We start from the raw sequence: 17,962 nt of genomic DNA, 5'->3' as shown, positions 1-17,962 counted from the left end.
AATTGCGTGCTTTGGCCCTGCCTCATGAACACAGCGCGTTCAAGCAAATACCAACCTCTGCAGCTTGCACCCTGCACGGTGCCTTGATGCGATGCCGATCGCGGCAGCCAGGAGGATGCGTGGCCATGGCACGGGGTGTCTGGAAACCCCAACCCGGGTCCCTGTTGCCCTGCAGAGCTGAGCCACCCAGCCCCGCAAACCACGGCCGCGCTGCCTCGATGGCCATCCCCACCAAGCGCCGCTGCCTTTTCTTTCCAATAGAGAAGTTTTATTAAATTTTTTTTCCTTGTCCTTAACACGGTTTATAACAAGAGAGAACACATGTACCAGGTCTAGGGAGGTATATTATGGCCTAGCCTGGGGCCAGGTTACACGGCTCCGGCTGGCGAGCGCGTGCTCTCCCTATTAGCAGCTGGGGCTGCTGTGGAAGCGGCTCCCCGGGGACAGCCCGGCTGCTCCCGTGATGGAGAGGGTTCGAGCTGCTTTTCCCAGCGCAGAGGATGCCCTCCGTTAAGCTGCTTGGTTACTTTTTTATAAAACCCCATCCATCAGCAGGGCAGACAGCATTTTTCCAGCTCAGGGGGATGGGTTTCTTTCACCACCACTCTTAGCAATGGGGCTCGTGCTGTAAGTCAGCCCCCGTGGAGGTGACACCAGCACGTGCCTTGTCCCTGTGTTTGGGCAGCCCAGCAGACCACCCAACAATGATGCCAGGCACCAGAAGCCAGCCTGGGTACCACCAGGATGAGGCTGGGCCACGTGGACAGCAGCGCACCACGAATTGCCCAGGCTTCACATGGAGAAGCCAGCAGGCTCTGGGGAGCGATTCAGTCGGGTGTCCAACAAAGCAAGCAAAAATGAGATGGGCTGGGGCTGCCCCAGGGATGTGCTCAGAGAGGCAGAGCCGCTCATGATGGATCCAGCACAGCCCAGATCCTGGGAACAGGCATCGGCAGTGGGGATGGCAAGCCCGGCAGCCCTGCCTGCCTCCAAACATGCAAGGAAAAACCATCACGAATCTACCCCCAAGGTGGGGAGGGAGTGGAGCAGGAAGGGAAATGAGCCCCAGCTGGGGACACCTGGGGGTGGGCAGCGGGCAGCTCACGCCCTGCACCCTCCCTTTGATATAGGGCTGCTTGGGCCAGGGGGAGGCTTTGCAGGGAGAGGAGCTGGTGAAGCTGTGCAGAGGCCCCTGGGGCTGGCAGGGTGCTCACTGAGCAGACCCGTGAGCGGGGCTTTGGCACCCGTCCCCCTCTGATGAGCCCTGGGAGCACTGCAGCAGCGATGGGACCACGGTGAGTGCTCTCAGCTTAAAAAGCACCTTCAGAACTTGCCAAGTCAGCACCAGGACAGGCCATGGGGCTGAGAGTTTTGGTGCAAGGTTTCGGGATGTTCTCCGGAGCAGAGCTTTGCTCCAGAAATCAGTTTTAATTACATGCTGTGCTCAGTGCCACCCCAGCGCGCCGGGCTGTCGGCAGAGCCATCGCTCATCTCGCCCAGGTTCGCTGCGTCCCACTCGCGCCAGCTCTTATCTCCCTGTTTATTGCTGTAAAGTATTGAAGTCGGAAGGGCTGACTCAGCAACGGAGGCTGGAGGTAATTTTTGCACATCTATCAAAGCGACGAGTCCCGCTCCTGTCCGCGTTTATTGGCGGCTGTGTCACCTTGCGGCGGGCTCAATTCCGGGCTGGGACCAGCGGTGGCACGGGTGTCCCACGCCTGTCCCAGCTGCTCAAAGCAGGGCAGAGCTCAGTGCATAGCACCGGGTTTGTGGCAGACGTCAGACCTTTCTTTGCCTCGCTAGATGCGGGATGGGATGGATCTGGAGCGGTGGCAGTCTGCTGGCATGCCACGGTCCCCCAGCGTTGATGGATGGAGAGATCAGTCAGCAGTGTTGTAGCAGGGAGGGGAGAAGGGGTAAAACTTTGTGTTATCTGAACGGGAAAGCATGAGAAAGAGCGGCTGAGCCTCTCGGAGAGCGGAAAGCTTTGTTTGTGTGTTTATTCCCCGTTAATTTATTTAAGTGGCATGGAGACCCGCTAATGAAGTGTTGAAGATGGATTGTGGCTGGGTTGTGTTACATGGGGCTCGTAGGATAGTTAATTACCCCGAGAAGCTTGAATGCAATGAATACTTCATAAAGCCAAAGCCAACGGTGAATTATTCATTATCCATTTACCAGGGGTGGCTATGATAAACCCTCCAGGGCCAGGGACTGCGCGTGGGCTCTCCTTCCTGGCTCTCAGCAGACAGAGACACCTCACCAGGGAGAAATTAAGATCCATCCCGGGCCCTGAATCATGCTGAAGGAGAGAACCCTAGGGGAAAAGAGCCACGAGATGGGAAAACTCACCAGACCGTGGGCAGAGCGAAGGACCCGACCAGCTTTAAATACTGGTGCGGTGCCATGGCTGGATGGTGCTTGAGTGGGGGTTGTAACAGGGCTGTTGCATCCTGGCTGCTGCAAAAAAATAGTCTTTGCTGCCATCTACCTCTCCTGGGCTTCCCTGCAGCTGGCCTGGCTCCGTGGGGAGGCTCTGCCGTGGGCTGTGGGCTCTGGGGGCTGCCCTGGGAGCCCCAGCACCTCTTGACCTGGGACTGAGATCCTGATGGAGCCTTGTGGTGGCAGCACTTGGGCTTCTTGGTCATCCCCTCCATCCCTGCCTTTCTCTTCTGATTCGGTTCCCCCCCTTGGTGGCTCTTGCACCACGGTTTTGGTCCAGCACAGCCTCAAATGTTACTCGCTCCCCTCCTGCATGGGGGTGTTGCCTTCCCAATCGCTGTGTCTGGGGGGACATAAAGACCAGGAGGGGGGGAAGCCAGCCGCCAGACATCCCGCTTCACCCAGCGTCTGCCTCCAAAATGTCCTGTTGTCCCAGCGTGGCCTCCGAGGGCAGCGGGCTGTTCCCTCTGTGCGCCCCATTTCATCGTTTTTTCTGGCACAGACAGCGCACCCCACACCTGGGTGGGATTTTTTCCTACACCCCCTGGCCAAGCCTGTCCCCCAGGCTGATCCCTGCTGGAAGCAGCAGCAGTGGGAAGCCCTGGTCCTTTCCTTCCCGCAGCCTTAGCTCTGCTGTCCTGCTGCCCATGCGGTGTTGCTCCTTCGGTGCCCAGATCAGGCTATCTCCCCCCCACCTCTTCCACTCAATTTGTAGTTCTGTGTTATCCCCTGAAATCTCTGCTCCTGCTGATGTTCTCTGCACCTTAAAGAATATTTAACCACCTGTTAAATTATTTATCCCTCCGAGGTTTCGTGCACTCGGGGCAGCTTGCAGGCCTCCTGGAGAATTAACTAGAGCCATAAATCAAAGAGACATTTGAGAAATTTCCCATTGCTTGTGCTGATGGCGGCCTGGCCCCTGAAATGCCACTCGCAGTTTGGGAGCCGGGTGCTGCCACTTGCTGCTATTACTTGTTTGGGAGCTTGTTAAATGTAGAAGTTAAATAGACTCCAGGAAATAGATACAACACGCCAAGTGCTGGCTACGGGGGGAAATTGGGTGGCTGCCACTCCCTAATGCTCCTTTTCAAGGTGTTTTTTTTTTTCAGGCTTTGCAAAGCACCAACATCGATCACGTCTGAGGGTGACAGCAGCCCAGGGCTGCTCGTGGAGCAAGGGGACAGCGGTGCTCCTGGGGGTGGTGTGCTGGGGTCTGAAGGGATTTGGGGTTGGGAAAGGGGCTCAGAAGTGAAGCTGTGCTAGGGCAGGTGTGGTGCTTGCTGCTGGGTGTGCCCTGATCCCAAACCACAGCTGGGGCTGGAGGTGGCGGCGAGCTCTCCTGCTCCTTTTTCAGGACGTGGGTGATGGAGACGCTGGCAGGGAAGCACAGAGCGGGTGCTGATGCTTTCCTGGCGCACCCTGAAGGAGGATTTCTCTTCTGTGGTTAAGTCCAGGATTAAAGCAGCTAGCTTGCCTCACAGGGAGCAAGAAGTACTACTGCCTGCTTGCACTTTTCATCCACGTTAGGGTGACGCATGGAGCAGTGCCCGTAAGGAGGGTGCACACTGATCTCCAAGGTTGCAGCCTGCCCTGAGCACTGCCCTGCTAAAACCCCCTGCAGCCCACGGGGCAGCAGCTGCAGCAGCCTCACCTTGCAGTCCCAAGCTTGCTGCTCCGACCACTTTGCCCGTTTCCTTGCAGACCACCAGGGGCAGGGATGGCGCGAGGTGTCTCTTGTCCCACTGCGATGCTCAAGCTGCATTTCCATGGGGTTCGGTGGCCAGCGTGCAGTGGCATTTCCTTAGTCTGACAAACCGAGCCTTGTCCTGGATGTCCCCAGCAGCTGCAGGAAAAGGCTGGGAGCAAAAGGAGGTACAGAGGAGAAACCCAGCAAGGGGCCAGCAGTTGGCTGGGTCAGTCTGCCAGCCCCGTGGTTTGTTTTCACACTTGGGTGATCTCAGCAGGACGATGAATGTGATTTTTGCACGGGGTGTTTTTGGATGCCAGCCGCAGCAGCGGCGTGGCCAGGCTGGAGCAAGGCAGCAGCCCTGCTCAGGCATGCATGCGGAAGCTGCTCAGCAAGGCAAAGCAGGGGACAAATCCTGGCCCTGGGACGTCTCTTTGCAGCACCACGTGGCGTGAAATGTGTTTAGGAGTTGCCTCTGGGCAGGGACTGTGGGTAAACAAGCTGTCACACATGCTGCCACGTCCTGGGCAGGGAGCTCTCCGCAGCAGAGATGCAAAAGCACCTGCGGAGCCGTGCCGATGCCAAGTGACACCCGTGGGGTTCCCCGCTGCAAGGACGTTCCTGTCTGCCTGAAACTCACAGAGATTGCCCTGTGCCCCGAGGTCTGCAGCTCGCTTCTTCATGCGGCTTCTGCGTTCGGGGCTTTTTGTTTGCTTTACGTTGCCTGAGCGCTGCAAATCACGTTGTGGGTGGGAGGTGGGAGCTGCTCTCCTGTCCTGCTCCGTGCCCCCAGCAGAAGGGAGATGTGTGGGCTGGGAGCTTGGGGCACCCTGGTTTTGGAGAAGGAGGCTGGGTGCAGTGTGACAAAGTCCCTGTCCCCTGCCGCCTGCCTCTGCATGACCTGGAGGCCCTGAGCTGGATGTGGCTGTTCCAGGGCAGGTGTGGGCTGTCGGCTTATAGCCCCCACTCAGTGACGCCTTTTCCTTTGTGTTCCCTGGTTTCTCCCCACGCTCGAAGCCTTCTGCAGGGTGGCAGAGGTGTTTCATCAGGGCAGAGCATCTGGAGAGGGGACAAGCCGCAGTCCCACCTTCCCTAATGAATTAAATCATGGGGCTTCCCGTGCAAAGCAGCAGACACCCAAGGGAGGGGTTTTCTCCTGTCCTGAGCGCTGTTGCAGCAAGGCTTCGGTGCTGCCCTGTGCCCTTTGCATCCCACCTGCTTCAGTCCCGCTGCTTATTCCCCATAGAAATGAGGATTTCAGTTCATCACGTCTGCCCGGTGGGCAGCAAGCTGCCAAGCAAGGGAGAGGGAGCCTGCAGCAGCCAGCCGGAGAGCTGGGAGAAAGTGCTAGGTAATAGAGGTATTTATTATAGGAGGGAGGAAATTTATATGCTATTCCTGCTTCTTCAGCTCTCAGTCATTGCCAAGGGGAGAGGAGGAGTGGGCAGCTTGTGCAGGAAATAGCCAGAAGTCTGTTTTCTGCCCATTTGTCAGTCTGATGAACAAGAAAAATATAGGCGGCCTTGATAAAGGAGAAAGAGAGAGTCTGGAGGAGGCTGGCATGTGCCTCCGTGGCCGTTCAAAGCCACGAGCAGCCCTGGGCTCATGGGGGAGTTGCTCTGCACTGGGGTCAGACACCGAGGCTGGAACCATCCCGGTGGGGTCCCCCCCATGCTGGGGGCGGAAAGCTGTGAGCATGGGGCGAGGGCAGGGGCAAAGAGGGCTGCAGGAGGTGGGAGATGGGCAGAAAGGGCTTTTGGAGGGAGAACATGGGCTGTGGAGGGGACAGGCTGGGGGGGACCTCTGGATGGGGACGGTGTCGGTGCCCGGAGCCGTCACCACAAGGCTGCACATCTCCCCTCGGCAAGGCTCTGCCTGTTAGTTTATCTGAAGTGCTTGGCATCTACCAGAGAAAAGCACTAGGGAGTGAAAAACCCACCAAGTATTAAGTGCTAATAATTCCCCGCTTTTATTTGTGGTTATCCACCTACATGAAAGAGGCTGGGTTTTTGCTGACACTTTCTTGCTGGGAATTGAATGCTGCCTGAATCATCCATCCAGGGCCATTTGCTCATAAAAGTAAGGAATTGCTGTTTGAATTTTTTTTATTCCTGCTAACGTGACACATGCAGCAGTGATGGATCTGGAGAACCTTTGTGCGGGCTGGGATGTCCGTGCAGGCACGTAGCAGGAACGTGGGGGCTCGTGCACCCTCCTGGGGGTGCAGATGCTGCCCAGGTCTATTTGGGCTCAGCCTCGTGGAGGAGAAGCTGCTGGGGCCGTGCACGGGCTGGGGAAATCTGGGCCCTACCAGGCTGTACCGCCTGCAGCTTTTCCAAAAAGCTCCTTGAAGCAGCCTGAGGGGCACCTTCTCCCCCTGGGTACCGGGGTCTGTGCATCTCAGAGCAGGGCTGGGGTGGGATTTGGACCCCCCAGCCCTGTGAATGTGACGGCACAGAGGGAAGGATGGATTTTTATTTATTTATTTATTTTTTTAATCTTGATGCTTCCAGAGTTGCTGGCTTGGCTGGACAAGGAGATGCTTTTCCTTTGGCAGAGATAAATAGGTAAGGCCATACCCTCCGGCATCCCGGCTGCCGTTTCTGTGCTCAGACGTGATAAATTCATCCCGGCAGAGATCTGAGACGGCCCGGCCCGAGGGGGCTCAGCCCCGGGGCAGGATGAGTGCTGTGCACTGTGGCGCCGGGCCAGGTCCTGCTCTCGAGCCCTGCAGCCTCGCGCCTGTCCCTGCCAGAGCCGAAACCTCCCTCAGCCGTGAGGATGTCTCCAAATTAGGGATGTTATTAACTACAAGCTGCTTTTCCCCCGACTGCTGCTTGCGCAAACGATAACTGATTTAAAATGAATTGAGCCAATTACTGCAGTTTTTCCTAAAACAGATGATGGCAATCCTCTGGTAAGGAGGAGCAATCCCAGCTGCAGCGTGGATAAGAGTTAGACACTGAAATGCCCTTTGGGCCTGAATTTCCAGCTGTCTCGGTTTTTTGGTCTACATCTAGCTGCTTTTCCTCAATTGCATGTGAATTTAGGCAGCAGCAGCCAGGGGCTGCTGACTGGGCTAAGCCACCGCAGGCTGCAGAAGGTGACAGTGTCTGCTCTCTGTGCAATTATTTGCCAGGAATGAGCGATGCTGCGATGATCCTTGCTGTTTGCAAGCAAGCAGTGCCTGAAAATATTGATGCAGTTATGGAAAAGCAGAAAGAAATAATACCTGAATTATTTTTTTCAGCCTTGAGGCTGGGTGTGGGGATCTGGCATGGCAGTTCTTTGGTGCTTGTGCATGGGGAGGTTCCTGTGAGGGAAAGGTGGGGTGTCCATGGGCTACGAAAGGGTACCTCCTGCCCCAAATTATTTAACCAAGTGCTTATTTCATAGCTACAGCCACCTGGCGTGCTGGTTTCAGATCCTATCTGCACACGAAGTTCATCAAACTTTAAAGAACAAAAACCTGCCACTGGATGTCTTGTCCTTGCCACGTAAGGTGCTTCGGTGAAAAGGAGACCTAATGAAGATGAATTCGAGCTTAACTGCGTGCAAATGAGTTAAGGAATCTTGAAATCAGCTTCCCATTTGTCTGCCTTTCCAAAGCCTGGGAAATACTGATTTGTGCCAGTGCACCGTGTTCCCAGCAGAAAGCGCAAGGAGGGACACGGGCGCCTCCAGGGTGGGTGGGGACAGGTCGGATCCTGCACTGCCTCTGCACCAGCTCAGTTTGCCACAAGCTCTGTGCCACTGGCAGTTTGGGCTGGGCCGTGCAAACACAGCAGGTCCCCAGCTTGCTGATGTAGCTGTTGTGCTGCCTGGTTTGGCTGCAGCCCCCAACCCCAGGATTCCCTCTCCTGGGGGCACCTCCGGGGTCCCAGACCCCAGCATAGCCCCCTCCTTGCAGCCCACCTGAAAGCCTTTGGAACAGAGACTGGATGAGCTGCTGCGAAATCAGTGAGTGATTAAAACCCCCTTTGGGCAATGCACACAACTGTACTGTTTTATTATATTGCCATCTGAGCAGTAAAAATACATAGATAAACACATCTAAACCACTCTGAAACATGGGGTCAGGAATCCGGGCTCCTGCTGCTCCTCCTTTTAATCTCCTCTTAAGTGATATATCTTCTGATTGCTTTTGTCAGCTCTCTAAATTTAATAACTGAAATAACCATCTTTTCCTATTGTTCGTTTATAAATAAGTGCGGGATCAATAAAGCATATCTTTAAAAGCCCCTGGATTTGAAAAATGAGGGGTGCGTGGCCTGGAAGGCAGCTGTGAGGAAATTACAGCTTCGCACTTCCAACACTGTTCAAAACAAGGTGGGGGAAGAAAAAAAGGAAAGCTCCCTTCAGTGAGATGCTTTCAGTAACCAAAAAAAAAGCAGAATCGATGAGGCTTTGATTTGTAGTCGCAGATTGCCTGGTTGCTGCACTTCTGCCCTATCCCTGCATGGGCCAAATCGTGTGGTTTTGGGGAAAGCGGGGCTGCTGCTGGGATGCCTGCAGTTCTTGCAGGGGGTTGCTGAAGGGGAGGTGAGCATCATTAACTGCTGCTGTGGGGCAGCAGCAGAGGGGCTGCTCTCCTGGGGTGAGTTTATCCTTTTATTCCCATCTGCAGCCTCTTCCCTGAGGGAAGCAGCTCCTCCTTTGCATCGTGGATGATCCTCCGAGCACGTCGCCAGCACTGCTCGTGCAACCTGTGCAGGCAGTACCCACCTCGAGAAGGCTCCTGGCGTTGGCATGGATGCAGCAAGGAGGTAAAACTATTCCAAAAAGGAATTCCCTCTGAGAAGCATCCCCGAGACTGCAGGGGCAGGCCAGGTGCTTGTGACCTCCGCTGGCTTTACAGAGTTTAAAAACAACAAAAAAAAGCTTTTTGCAAAGGTTTTGCGCATCTGGCGAGGCAGCTGCGTGGGGGTGGCTGGAAGGGATTGCTGCAAGCATCTGCTGCTGCCTGGCCAGCTGCAGCGCCACAAGCAGAGACAGCACAGGGCTGGGGCACTCTGCTCCTTCCTTCTCCTGCAAAGCCCCCAGCCCACCTCCGAGGGGGTCCCTGGCCCCGTGGGCTGCTGCTCTCCCCCTCCAGGGCCTGCTGCAGTGTTGTTGGTTCTGCCAGCATCGCTGCATCGCAGCAAAAGCCAAGCAGCCTTTGCCTGTAACTGCAATATTGTATAAGAAAATACGTATAAGATAATATAAATATATATATACAAATGTAATATAAAATATGTATAAGAAAAAAGCGAGAGGGGTTTGCAGCTTAGCACAGTGCTGTTTTTCGGGGGGGGGGGGGGGTTATGGAGGGCTGCATTCCCATAATATATTGCACTTAAAAGTCCATGGGGTGGGATAAGTGATGCCAATGGGTCTTCTCTGCTTCCTTTGCACGCCGTGTGTTCAGTCACCTGCTGTAAAACAGCCCCGGTGCTTTCCTCTGCTTCTCCCTCGCTTCAAAGAACAGGAGGAAACGGGCTCGGTGCTCTGGCAGTGCAGGGAAGGAGGCTCCTGAGACCCGGGGAGAAGGGAGGACGAGCCATGAATTATTCAGCGTAGCTGTCGGTGTGAGAGTGGAGCTGAGACCCGCTCCGGCAGTGACCCCAGCACCGGGCTCTGGCCGGGAGCCCTGAATTTGGGCGATGCAGGCTCAGTCCTGCTGGGTGCGGAGGCACGAGGGTGCCCGGGGAGCTGGGGCTGGGGGCTTCTGTCCCTGCATCCCTGCCCTGGGGGCAAGCCTGGGGCTTCCCATCAGCTTTGGTTGCTTTGGTCCAAAAGAGGAGGAAAAATGGCTGAGAAGGGGCCGAAAGGAGGGGGGTGGCTGCAGGCAAGAGCCCCAGAAGCGAACGCGGCTGGGATCGCCCTCCAGCCGGCTCGGTAACAAATTCCCTGACACAGGGAACAATTTTTCCCTGACTCTGCCAATTCCTTAACGCTGCCGACTCTAAGGGCCCCGTGGGGAGGGGAACTTGAACTCTGCAAAAAGCTCTCCGCTGCAGCTTTATTTAAGGCTATGTGGCGGACGCTGAGATATTAAAGGCCAAAAAAAAAAAAAAAGAAACCACCATAATGGATGGTGCTAGGCTGGGCAGCGAGCACCTCTGCCCCCGTGGCCGTGATACAACAGCCACACCGGCTGCCCCGTGCCTTTTCCCTGTCTCTTTTTGCTCCTAACCCCTTTTGGTGCTTCAGCTGATGGGGCTGTTACCTTGCTGGGGACAGTCGCTGGTCTCACCTCTGCGATCTGTGCTTAATAATTCCCAGGTCCCCTTCTCCTGGCTTTTGAGGCAGCCCTGGGCTCGTCTCTAACAGCAGCGTGGTGTTTTCTCAGCTGGACATCAGCGTCTTGTCAACACGGCCCAAGAGGAAGGAAAAGGACTGAGCATCTTTAATTTTTTTTCTCTGTGCTGCTTCTGTTTATTTCTTACTTTTTAATCCCTACTTCTCATCTGTAGAAGTCCTTGTGCTGACACGATGTTATTTATTTATAAAATATGTACAGGAAAGTGCTTGGGTACCGGTCCCACCCTCCAAGGCTGGCCGTGCTTGTCCAGCCAGCAGGAGCGAAGGTGAAAGACGATTTCTGTGCCTTGGAGCTGGGAGAAGGAGGAGAAGGAAAGGGCTGAGAAAGATAGAGACTTCAAAGTATGTGAGCAAATATTTACAGGTTCCAAGACACACACGCACAAAAAAATATATCTACAGTGTTGTCTTGGGGATACGGGGAGTCAGGCTTGAAGTAGAGCCTGCTCACAGCTCCATTTGTTATATTGATTTATAAAGACTACGGGTATTGATTTCTGCCTGCCGTGCTGTCAGCAGGGTGCGCAGCCCCAGCGAGACCCAGGCTCGGGTGCTGGCAAGGGGCAGCCGAGACCGCTCCGGCCACGGATTCGTGCTGCTGGGGATTTTGCGGCGGTGCTGTCTTCGTTTATGCTTAGTTTTTGCAAATGAGGGCTGAATGCTTCTGAGACACTCCCTCGAGCACCAGGGAGAGGAGGATGCTGGCAGGGAGCGTGTTTCCGAGTGGATGGGAGGCAAATATTCTGCTTTAGGGTTTCCCACTGGCTGCTGCTGTTTTAATGTGACGTGAACCAAGCTGAGGTCTTTGCTGGCACTTGGGGCGAGTGGGGAGCATCCCCAAAACCTGACCGGCTCCCGGGAGCTGGGGGTGGGACGTGGATTTTGGTGCCTGCAGCGGTGCTACAGAGGGTGCAGGGCATGGGATTGAAGTGGTGCTGCGGAGTGGCACTGCTTGTGAAGCCACAGTGAGAGAAGCATCCACCCTCCTTGCTGCCACCCTGCAGCTCTGCACGAGCACGTGGGGGCCTTGGGGAAAGGTTTTGCATGCAAATCCTGGGGCAGAGATGCTTTAAAGCAGATTTCCCTCCCGGACCAGCAGGTGCCGTGAAGGGACACCCCCCTACCCCAAAGAGCTTGGGGCTTGCTCTTTTCCCCGTGCTGCTGCGCCCCAGCTCTGGTTGCAGACTGGCTGCCCAGTCTGGGATTAGCACAGCATCGATGTGCAGGGGGCGAGGTGCCCCAGGGCTGGCGTTTGCAGGGGGCAGGATGCTGTTTGCACCTGGGGGTGCCCTGGTGCTGGACTGCAGCAGCGTGGAAGGGCTCAGCGTGCCAAGCTGGTACCCACGGGGACGAGGGGAAGCTGTGGCAGTGTGTGCATGGCTGCTTTGCCAGGCAGGAGCGCGCAGCTTGGCAGGAGGGGGCAGCTGGTGTGCAAGGGAGTGACTGCATGGGATCAGGTTGTAGGTGTGAGGGTGTCTGTCTTGGTCCCCGAGCTCGGTGGTCACCCCAGTTCAAACTGTCCATGGCCTATGCAGGTGAAACTTGGCTGGAGGAGACGGAGGAGACCTCGGTCTTGCTCTGGGATACGGCGGAGGAGACATCTTCGTCCCCAAAGGGGTTCTTGCCGCAGCAGATTGTGGTGATCATGCAATTACGGAACTGAAGGGGGGAGACAAAAGGAGAACAGTGGCACCCGAGGGCAGCAGGGGTGAGCTGCAGGACTGAGAGCCCCGAGCTTGCTGCTCCCCCGGGCCGAGATGCAACTGGGGAGGACCAAGGCGCCCACGGTGACGCTGGGCGTACTGGGAAGCCCCATGCAGGGGAGAGGCCGTGCACCGGGACACCTCACCTGCTTGTTCATGAGGACGTAGATGATGGGGTTGTAGAGGGAGGAGCTCTTGGAGAAGAAGGCAGGCACTGACATGAGCGTGGCGGTGAAGTCCGCTCCCTTGTTGGTGAAGATCCAGAACGCCACCACGGCGTAGGGCGTCCAGGCCAGCATGAAGCCCAGCACCATCAGGATCACCATCCGCGTCACCTCCTTCTCTGCCTTCTGCGTGGTGGCCGACTCCTGCTGCTGCGCGGCTGCCTGCGGGTGGGGGGGCGGTGAGGGGCAGCCCCCAGTTTTCCCCTTCCTCGGCATCACCTCCCCTCTCCTGCCCGTGCTGCCCACCCGGTGCCCCTTCACCCCTCCGTGTGCCCCCACCCCGGCTGTTACCTCTCGGACTTTGCAGATGAGGCGCCCGTAGGAGAAGAAAATGACCACGACTGGGATGATGAAGTGGATGATGAACATGTAGAGGACGTAGGACTCGTTGTGGTAGTCGGGGTTGTGGGTGTAGTAGTCGGGGCCGCAGGAGCACTGCATCCCCTCGGGCATGTATCTGCCAGCGAGAAAGGTTAGGACCATCACCGGGACCCTCCCCCGAAAAACAGGAGGGGTTCTACCTGGGGACTGGGTTCCCCAAGAAAGGGGGGATGCTCCCAGAGTGGCACACGTCCAGCTTCTTCTCTGCACCCTGTGCCTATTGCCTTGTGCCCCTGGCCTCGCTGGCTCTGCAGCACAGCTCCTGTGGGACCTGCAGCCCGCAGCACCGCTCACACCGTGCCGACGCGTTGCGCTTGGGTGCATAGCATCGTTTTGTTGTGACACTGCTTCCTCCCACGGGCAGCGGGCTATTTATTTCCTTCCTACGTGGCTGAGCACTTGCCTGCCAGGAGCCACCTGCTCTCTCCCTCTGCAGATGGAGGGATGCTGAGCAGGGACGAGCTGCTGGCTCGGCGGGTCTGAGCTCTGGAGGGCTTGGTCCCCATCGCTGTGTCGGGCAGCGGGATGCACAGCTCACATCCTGGGTACAATACAGGTCAGGTTTGTTGGGGAGCCAAGGACCTGCGTGGCCAGGAATCCTTATCCAAAGCCAGAAGGGAGCTGTGTGCCCATGCCCTGTTTTATTGGATGGTGGAGGGATTTTGCTGCCCCAAAGCCAGCTCCTGCCTGTGCCCAAAGAGGTGATAGGGGCTTGTTATGACCCACAGGGCAGCTCCGCAGCGGGGTGGCAGCTGGGGCTGGAGCTGGAGCTTTAGGGAAATCACCTCCATCTCACTCCTCCCTTTCACTCCTCAAAGTTCTGGGTGGGCTTCTGCTGATGCATCGGCTCCTGGCAGGCGCTGTGGGTGCATGCAAGAGCCAGATGTGCCCATGCAAGAGCCAGGACTGAAATTCACTGCAGTGCTGGGAGCAGAACAGATGGGTTTGCAGGGAGAGCATGGCAGGGGTGCTGGGAAAGGTGCTGCGGGGCTCCCAGCAGCCACGCTACGGGAGCAGCACATGAGCACGGCCACAGCCTCGTCTGTGGGGCTGGTTGCTCAAACACCCTTTTATGACCTGCAGAGAGAAATGGGACCTTCACGGCACGGGTGGGACGAGCCGTGCCTAGCAAAGCCATTCTTTCTCTGCAGGGTGTAAAGGGCAACTGCAGCTGAAGATGCTGAGCCAGCTGGGGCTGCTGCCGAGCATCCCCCGACTCACCTGGACCAGCCGAAGAGAGGCGGTGCGGCGCAGGAGAAGGCCATTATCCAGGTGAAAGCGATGCCCATCATGGCGTGGGTCGCGGAGAAGCGGAAGTTTCCCATGGGCTTGCAGACGACGATGTAGCGTTCGATGGCCAGGACCACCAGGGACCACAGGGCAACCTGGCCTGCGGGAGGGAGGGAAGGAGAGCGTGCGGTGGTGGTGAGAGCTCCTCTGGGCTTGTGCTTCCCTTCGTGGTCACAGCGAAGAGCAGCGGGGATGGAGGGGTGGGGGATCAGCAAAGGATAACCCACATCCCATGCGGTGACTGAGAACCTCCCTCAGACGTGTAAAAGGTCTGGGAGCTGAGGGAGCATCTGCGTTGTGGTGGGATGCTGCTGATGGAGGAGGGGGATCGTTGTTGATTTTTTTAAGTTGATTTTTTGTTGATTTAAAAAAAAAATAAAAATCAACAGGCAGTAAGGGCGCAAGGAAGCGTAGTTTCCGGCAAAGATGCCAGATGCGTTCAGACCTGTTGATGCCTTTAAATGTGTGTTTCAGGAGTCTTCTGCCAGTGCTGGATCAGAGGGGGGGGAGGCATGCGGGGGAGGCTGTGTGGGTGAGCGTGCATGCACATGTATTTATAAGGGATAATTAAACTTCAGGGGATTGGGAGCGTTTAGTCGGTGCTGTAAGCCTGCTAATGCCCCCAGCTGTGATAATCTGCTGATAACTACACCCTGTGCTAGGATTCACTGGAGACCTGCTGCTCAGTGATTGCTTCCCATCAAACTTTCTTCCCTGTGCTCAGGAGCCACTGCTTTCTTTAGTAGATAGGAAACCTGGAAGGGCAAATAATGCTGCTGGAAAACCCCTAGGCTCACTCAGTCGGAAATGGTGCAGACTCACAGGGTCTTCCAAGCCATTCCCTGGTCCGTGGCTTGGATCAGGATGCTTAGCTTTGTTTTTGCCTAGCAGAAGATCCATCTTCTGTTGAGATCTGCATCATTGCAGGAAATACCCCGCTTAGGGGGAAAAAATTAAAGTCTTTGCAGTGGCTGTGAGTGTCTGCAGCAAGGATTAGCGGCTGCCAGATAAATCACAAAGTGTAGTATGGGCCTGGCTGGCTGCGTGGGCTTGGGGTGCAAAATGGATTTTCCCTGTTTTGCAGGGGGGCTTTCTGCAGGGCGAAGCATTAGCAATGCTTGCATCCCTGAGGAATGAAATAAGGAAGCTCCCAAAGGCACCCAAGTTGGTGCAACTGGGGCAGAGCTGAACGGTTGCTGCAAAGTCTGGAATCCTCCTTCCCCTCCGTGTTGCTGCCCTTCTCTTCTGGTTAAGAGCTGCCACAGCTTCCTTTTGCTCCAGGATGAGCTGTGGCCTCTCTCCTCATCTTGCTCTCCTCCTCTCCATGCCCGTACCCTTTCTGTGTGTTCCCTCTCCTTTCTTGGGATGTCTCTTCCCTCTTTGAACCCTCCCAAATGCTTCACCTTGTTCCAAAAAGGGAAGCCTTTTGGTAAAGATGCTTGGCATTGACTCAAGGACAACGCGTGCCCGTCCCCAGCAGGTCTTTGCTAGTTGCATGACCTTGACGCAAGAACCCTGAATGCGCCCTGGGCAGCTTGGCCAAATGACCCCAGGCCTGATCCTGCAAACCAGGATCCCTCCCCAGGCCTGCTCGTTTCCTTGCAGCAGCCCTGCTACTGGTGACGCGGGTGCATCTTGGCATCAAGGTCAAACTTTCACGAATCTCTTTTCATCCCCATCTTCGAGCCGCAGGGAAGAAGCATCATGCATGAGGAGCCCCGTGCCGGTGGGACCACCCCAACAGCACCACAAAGCCATGGAGCTGGGCTCCTAAGGCCCTGAAGAAGCAAAATCACCTGCTGCCAAGCCCGGCCTCAGACCCAGGCTCCCGCCCCGCAGCCCTTACCTCCCAGCGTGGCGAAGAAGCCCTCCACGGCACAGCCAACGGGGCCGAAGACGAAGTATCCATTCCAGGCCGTGTAGAAGGTGACCGTGAAGCCGAAACAGGCCATGAAGAGGTCAGCCACCGCCAGGTTGACCAGGATGTAGTTGAGCGGCTGCCGGAGCTTCTTGTGTTTGAAGGTGACCAGGAGGGTGAGGAGGTTGATGGGCAAACCGGTGGAGATGAGGAAGAAGATGTAGCAGCACACAAGGCGGTATTTCCAGGGCTCGGCTAGGTAATACTGGGGGTACTCGAAGGGGCTTCGCACCACCCCTGTCTTGTTGGACATAGGCACGTAAAAATTGATACCTTCCGTCCCGTTCATCCTGCCAGTATTGTGGCAGCTGCTGTGCTTTTAAGGGTACTTTTATGTTCTTTTTTTAATTAATTTTGTTTCAACCCTGGTTACAAAAAAAAAGGGGGAGGGGAAGCCCCAACCCAATATTTAAAAAAAAAAAAAAAGACCCCTCCCCTCACTCCAAAACTGAATTAAGCGCTAAGAACAACAGTAAATCCTGAGGGAAGGAGAGGTGGTGCGCTGGCCCCGCACCACGTCGAGGGCTGGCGGTGCCGAGGGAGGTTTTATACCCTTGGTTCTCCTCGAGGGAGCGCGGGGGGAGGCCGGATTAGGGGCTAGGCTAAGTTTGTATGACAAGGGCAACGGGATTGAGAGGGGCTGATGGTTTAAGAACCCTCTAAGCAGCCAGTTGGCCCCAAAACCTGCATTAAAGCGTATTAATTGCCATTAAGTGTTTAATATTGTTTAAGGAGTTGGGGGGAGGAAGGGAAGGGCTTGGGGAGCCCTTTGGAAGAGGGGTAAAGGCAGGAGGAGAGGTGGTGAGTTGGGGAGCAGCTCCTTTGGGCGACCGATGGAGGAAATGGGTCTGTGCTTGGGTCCGTGGTGGACCATAGTCTTTGGGGTGTCCCTGGGTGGTTGAAGGACTCCATCAGAGCCCTGGGGGCCCAAGGGATGCCCAGTCCTGCTCTGCCATCCTCAGGCAGGTCACTGGGAGAGGAGCAGAGTCTGGCCGTGCTGTGCTTCCCGTGCCTGGTTCAACGTGGGCACTGCGTGGTTTGGGCCCGTGTCCCTGTCACAGGGCAAAAGCAGGCTCTGCTGATGTGGGTGAGGGCCACGTGCGTGCAGGGCACTGGGCAAAGGCAGGAGGGGAAGCTGCTTCCATCCCAAAGGCTGCAAGTTTGGGAAACAGAGCATTTGGGGGGGCAGGTTGGCTGTGTTGCACCCTGGCTGTGCTAGAGTGAAAAGAGCTAAATTTCTCCTTCCCTGGCTGGAGAATATATTTTTTTCGGCTCACCCTCCAAGGACCTCCGGTAGGAGTACACCACCCAGTGTCTCCCATCCGCGCCTCCTCCCAGTCCCAGGAAGCGGGACACCAATCTGGGTTGGGGCTTTGCAAGGATTGGCGGGGCTTAGGGAGGATCCTTGGCCACAGCTCTAAAGCCAGCCTGACAGTGCAGCTGTTTGCTGGAGAAGCAGCACCTGAGCTCCCTGGGGGAGGAAAGGGAAACTTTTTGGTGATGCTGTTGTCCCCAGTTCCCTCCAGAGATGGTGCAGAGAGACCAGCAGCAGCCTGTAGCCACACTGGGATGGAAGTTCCTGGTCTCTTAGTGCTCATCTTAAGGTGTGGGACCTCCATCCCAGTGCACGCAAGATTGTGAAACCCTTCTCAGCAGCATCAGTGCTAGCTTGGAGCACCAGAGCTCCATCCTGGCCAAGCTCTTTCCCACTTCTTCCTTCTGGGTCAGGGGTACTCCTTCACAAGGAGACCTGCCTAAGGCGCCTTAGCGAAGCTCTTCCATTAATCTCTGACATCTGGTGGCGTTAATGGCCCTGATCTGTTAATGCTGTAAGCTGCTAGCCTCTTTCCCACAGCTGCCCTCCACCAAGGCAGGGTGGATGGAAAAAGTCAATGCTGTCCTGCTGGAGGAATGAGTCCTCCTGCTATCCTGGAGCCCCTCGGAGCTAGAGGGCAGGAGCGGAAGGCTAAGGGGTGTGGGTGGGATGAACGATGTCCTAATTGCTGGCCCA

The 17,962-nt window shown here is 56.1% G+C and overlaps 1 protein-coding gene and 1 long non-coding RNA gene across 4 annotated transcripts; one reads left to right on the top strand and one right to left on the bottom strand.

Annotated features, from left to right (window-relative positions):
* The first annotated feature begins 1,137 nt into the window (after positions 1-1,137).
* On the top strand, positions 1,138-13,980 carry LOC106046189 (uncharacterized). 3 transcript variants are annotated; one of them, XR_010826574.1, is made up of 6 exons: positions 1,138-1,295; positions 1,501-1,595; positions 6,643-6,696; positions 7,526-7,691; positions 8,757-8,895; positions 13,895-13,980. It is a non-coding gene; the product is annotated as an uncharacterized lncRNA (long non-coding RNA). The 3 variants fall into 3 exon arrangements; XR_007159895.2 differs by lacking the exon at positions 1,501-1,595; XR_010826573.1 differs by lacking the exon at positions 1,138-1,295 and having other exon boundaries at positions 1,320-1,595.
* LOC106046188 (green-sensitive opsin) lies at positions 11,195-16,309 on the bottom strand. The gene is made up of 4 exons (XM_013197051.3): positions 15,880-16,309; positions 13,965-14,133; positions 12,285-12,819; positions 11,195-12,094 (listed from the first exon to the last, which is right to left on the bottom strand). Exons 1-4 carry the CDS (start codon positions 16,238-16,240, stop codon positions 11,963-11,965), a joined length of 1,197 nt encoding a protein of 398 aa, XP_013052505.3. The 5' UTR covers positions 16,241-16,309; the 3' UTR covers positions 11,195-11,962.
* Positions 16,310-17,962: the final 1,653 nt, after the last annotated feature.

Source organism: Anser cygnoides, chromosome 25 (genome assembly GCF_040182565.1).
Source record: "Anser cygnoides isolate HZ-2024a breed goose chromosome 25, Taihu_goose_T2T_genome, whole genome shotgun sequence".
NCBI classification, from domain to species: domain Eukaryota; kingdom Metazoa; phylum Chordata; class Aves; order Anseriformes; family Anatidae; genus Anser; species Anser cygnoides.
The sequence above is the reverse complement of the archived record's forward strand: the minus strand, read 5'-3'. Positions and strand labels throughout refer to the sequence as shown.